We start from the raw sequence: 4,755 nt of genomic DNA on the forward strand, positions 1-4,755 counted from the left end.
GCAAACAACATCAAAATCAAAAATTTATATTTAAACCCAAATTAATTCGAATTAAATAAAAAATAGGATTATGATTTATGTAGTGAAATTGATTGTAAAATCTGAAAGTACTCTTCACAAGCTTTGTTTTGACTACTCACACGCTTGATTTCGATTTCGATAACGCCTTCATTTTTAGGTTTGATTATGAAGAACACGACGAATTTTAGGATTTTTTTTTCTGAAAATTATATAGTTTTAATGTTTGATAATGATTATCTGTACAAAATAAAATACAGTAAGGGTTATTTATATTCACGGAATATTGGTACCCCACTGGATCACATCGGATATAAAAATAGAATACTTAATCATTAAATATTAATAAAACTGATCCAATTCGGTACCGATTATGGGATAATTATCAAAACCAGACTTTTTGCAAATATGGTCTTGGTCTCAACGCTTTGGTTACATGAATTACGAGAAGATAATTTACTAGTTTAATCAAAACATCCCGTTTCTTGAAAATACGGGTTTATCGATTTACCGAAACAAAATTTGTATCGTAAATTTGCACTGGGACCCGCACGGGTAAAATTGAACTCCAGATCGGAAAAGTCAAAACAAGGAAAATGTTCAGAATATTCAAATTAGGTTAGAAAGGAGTTTTTCCGAGACTTCCAGGTTGAAAATACGTAAAAACGGTTAAAGTCTGACGATTCCCGTTTATACAAAATAGCTTATAATTACTTTGAAAAATAATTTATTAAATCCATAAATCCTTTATAAAATCATATAACAACATATAAATTAATAGAAAAATATCAAAATTATCTATAATTTATTTTGGACATATAAAAATTAAATTACTCAAATTTTACCACATATAAATATCCAAACACAGATACCAATTAACAGGTAATTCACCAAAATTCACATAATAACTATTTATAGACAAATATAATTACACTATATATCCCAGATATTACAATTACCCTTACTTAAATATTTCTTAGGACCTACTATTAGACATAATTGATGCTGTCACAAGTTGAAATCAGAGTTTATCATTAGAGGCTTACATCAACTTACAAGTCATCGGTTTTTACTCTATCATAGTTTTCCATCAGTGTTTAACTATCAGAGTCTGTTATGTTACAAAGAAAGTATGATATAATATGTTTAAAGTAATGATATAACAAGAGGTGGAATATATAGATATAGTTTTAAGTTTACATTATACGTGTTGCTTAACATAATTATCATTTGTGTATCCTCTTTCAAAAATACAGTTCATTTTTTGAGAGAGTAACTGATATTTGTTTATCAGTTTTTTATATTGTTATTCCCTAACAATACAACAACAGAATTACAGAAGGGGGGTTGAATGAAATTCTGTTTTTTTGCTTTTCTGAAAAATTCCTTTTTAAATATACAACTGTGTTTTGAATATGCAAGAGTGCAAATAAGACTTGAAAAGTATTCATCTAACACAATCTAAATAAATACAAGCTTAAAAACTTTATGATGGATTTGTCTTTCCACTAGAGATGTATGTAGACTACTAGAAATAGTGCCTACGATATTACCCCTTTAACATCGGTTAGAAATGTTACTGATGTTAAAAGTAATTTAACATCGAACATTTCAAAACTGATATTAAAGAGGTTTTTAGACATCACTTGGTTAAATAGCCGATGTCTATTATCGTTTTTAAAATAAAAAAGAAAAAAAGAAAAACCCCGCTTCTTACTTTCCCCTGTTAATACACTAAAAAAATTCCCCCCTTAACGAAATTTTTATTTCTCAGTTTTCCCCCCCTTTTACCAAAAACTTTTTCCCCCGTTGATTCTCTCTCACAGTCTCTCTTCTCTCTCACTCTCAATATCTCTCTTCTCTTTCACTCTCTCATCGTACTCTATCTTCTCTCACAGACTCTCTTCTCTCTCATCCCTCACTGTCTCTCTTCTCACTCACTCTCTCTAAACCTAATTATACCCATTTTAAACCTAAAACCCCCCTCACTACTAGAAAAAGTAGAATAGACATCGCCTCTTATACATCGGTTGCTGTTCGCACCGATGTAAAAAGTATTTTTCACATTGGTTTTGTCCAACCGATGTCTTTGTGTATGATAAACATCAGGTTTTTCAAATCAACCGATGTTATACGTTTATTTTAAAAAAAATAATCCAGCGCGCCTCCTCCCCGTTTCCCCCCTTAGCCAAATATTCAATCCCTCTTAAAAATTTCCCTCGTTTTTGCCTTAGGAAAATTTCAAAAAATCTTCCCCCGACTTTTGAAATCTACACATTATTAAACTATAATTAAAAATTAAAATACATATAGATACAACATCTCTTAAAATATGAAACATAAATCAAATATATCAAAAACTCTCCTCTATTTACTCGACTGAAGAACAACCCATCTCAACCGTGCTCAATTGTGCTCCTCTCTCTCTCTCTCTCTCTCTCTCTCTCTCTCTCCCCCTCCCTCTCCCTCTTTCCTCGCTCGACTGCTCTCTCTCTGTGCTTTCGTCGAATTTTGAAAAGGTCTTTAGAATTTGTTCAAGTCGGAGTTTAAAGCTTAAATCGGAGTATAAAGCTCAAGTCGAAGGTAAAAGCTAAGTCAGAGGTCAAAGTTTGAATTGGGTAAACTTTAAACTCTAATTTTAAAATTGGGGTTTCAAATTAATACCCTAATTTTTTGATTTATTGATAAATAATGAAATTTAGAGGTTTTTGTTTTGATTGTGATTGGGGTTTAATTTTATTAGATTATGTAATTGGGTAGCACTATTATGAAATTGGGGTTTATGGTTTCATGGACGAGGTGTTTGTTTTTATGTGTATTAATGATTGTAGACTTATGTTTATGTGATTTCTTGTAGGGATTTTGATGGTTGGGAATGGAAAGGCTGTTGTTGGGATTGCGAGAACACGAAGGGCGCTGAGTGCGATTAATCAGAACTTTGAAGAGGATGCACCGTACCCTGGTCTTAACAAGCGACCCAAATTGCACGAGTAATTCTTAAAGCCCGATTTAATTGTTTTTATTTGATGTTTCGATGTATATTTATTTGTGTACGTAGTCTGATCTAGGCCATTTGTGTCGTGTTGTTATTATATCCAGACCAAGTGCTATTTGCAATGAGAACCTGCAGATCCCGATGGTCAATCGACCGATGACCAGGTTTGTAGTTGAAACTTAAGGTGTTTGATTATATCTATGTATGTTTATGTTGTGTTATGTTGTTCATGATGTTGTGAATTATATTAATTTATGTTATTCATAATGTCAGGACTTGTATTAATGTTTATGTTTCGGTAGATCAATAAAGCTGGCTGCACAGATGGCCAGCCAACAGAAAAAAGCTGAGGTACTATAATTTTTTTATTTAATATCGAAATCATTAGTATGTTAGAAAAAGGAGTTAGATTTGTGAAACATTAATGTTCGTTTATATTAATATAGGAATATAAGGACTTTCCCATTATCGATGTCGATGATTACAAGCCGAAAGAGAGCTTCCCCGAGCCGATGCTTGAGGAAGTCTTTATGGTATGTTGATTTCTTCAATTAATTACTCCTGGAAAATGGTCTCAATATCTCGAAATCAGACTTCATTATGACTTTTATGCATAGGATGATGAAGTAGAAATGGAAGAGGCGGATGAGGATTTAATTTTGGACATTGATAGTGTTGATAAGAAGGACCCACTTGCCGTTGTCGAATACATCGATGACCTTTATGCCCACTACAAGAAAGCTGAGGTATGACACCTTTTCAAGAATATGTATTACTTTCCCCTGGTAAAATTGTTACTTATATTACATTTACTGGTAATATTTAGTCTGCATCTACTTGATTTGCCAAATTGCAAACAAAGATTATTTTGTTGGACTATTTCTCAATATAAACTCTAAATGTTAAAGTACTGTAATTTTGATGTAGGGTTCTAGATGTAGGGTTCAATATAAATTCTAAATGTTAAAGATTAGTCTTTTTAGTCCCAAACATATAAAACTTCCAGCTGTTCTGTTCATTAAACTCAAGACTGGAATTCTTCCCCTCTCTAATCTCTTGTCTAAGAGTTTCGACTCTATCAAGAACTCCTTTAAGTGTTCCTTCGAAAGCATCTTCTATTCCTGTCAATACAGATCTTGGATCTGCATAGCTCACCTTGGAATAAGCCTTATAACCTCTTCTCTCACCTCTGACACCTTTTGTCTTGAAATTCGATTTAACACCCCTTCAATGTTAACCTTCTTATTTTTCACATCAAACCCGCATATTAGCACTGAATACTTTACGAATTCCGATGGTAAATGCCATAAATATTGAACGTAAGCTGAACCTGGAGTGATAAAAACTGGAATGTATCCTGCCAATATTGAATCAAATATTGATCTCCTTGTAAACGAATCCCCTGGAGGCTGTAAATAAAATAAGTGCTATTTGCAAGTAAAGGTTACAGACATATTTCGCAACAAAAAAGTTACAGACTTACAATACTTTTCCCAAGTTGAGCTCTTCTATAGTTTGAGTTACTTGTTTAGATATTTCTACGACAGCTGTACTGGTATCAAACTTGGATTCTATATAACTTATCAACACTTGCAGGTTTTGCACAAAAAGTATCCTCAATTTGGACAGCTGAACAATGGAGCCTTCATGCAACATGTCTATTAGTTCTTTTCTGTGCAACCAAATATCTTAGATTTATAACTAAATGTATTCTCCTATTTGGCTTGCGCCTGTGGTTTCTT

General features: G+C 32.6%; 1 protein-coding gene across 1 annotated transcript; it reads left to right on the forward strand.

Moving 5' to 3' along the window:
* Positions 1-2,497: 2,497 nt before the first annotated feature.
* On the forward strand, positions 2,498-3,790 carry LOC141682493 (G2/mitotic-specific cyclin-1-like). Its single transcript, XM_074487190.1, has 6 exons — positions 2,498-2,601; positions 2,876-3,008; positions 3,118-3,177; positions 3,287-3,364; positions 3,460-3,546; positions 3,631-3,790. The coding sequence occupies exons 4-6, from the start codon at positions 3,338-3,340 to the stop codon at positions 3,763-3,765; spliced, it is 249 nt and encodes an 82-aa protein (XP_074343291.1). The 5' UTR covers positions 2,498-2,601; positions 2,876-3,008; positions 3,118-3,177; positions 3,287-3,337; the 3' UTR covers positions 3,766-3,790.
* The last annotated feature ends 965 nt before the right edge of the window (positions 3,791-4,755 follow it).

Source organism: Apium graveolens, chromosome 9 (assembly GCF_009905375.1).
Source record: "Apium graveolens cultivar Ventura chromosome 9, ASM990537v1, whole genome shotgun sequence".
In the NCBI taxonomy this organism is placed as follows: domain Eukaryota; kingdom Viridiplantae; phylum Streptophyta; class Magnoliopsida; order Apiales; family Apiaceae; genus Apium; species Apium graveolens.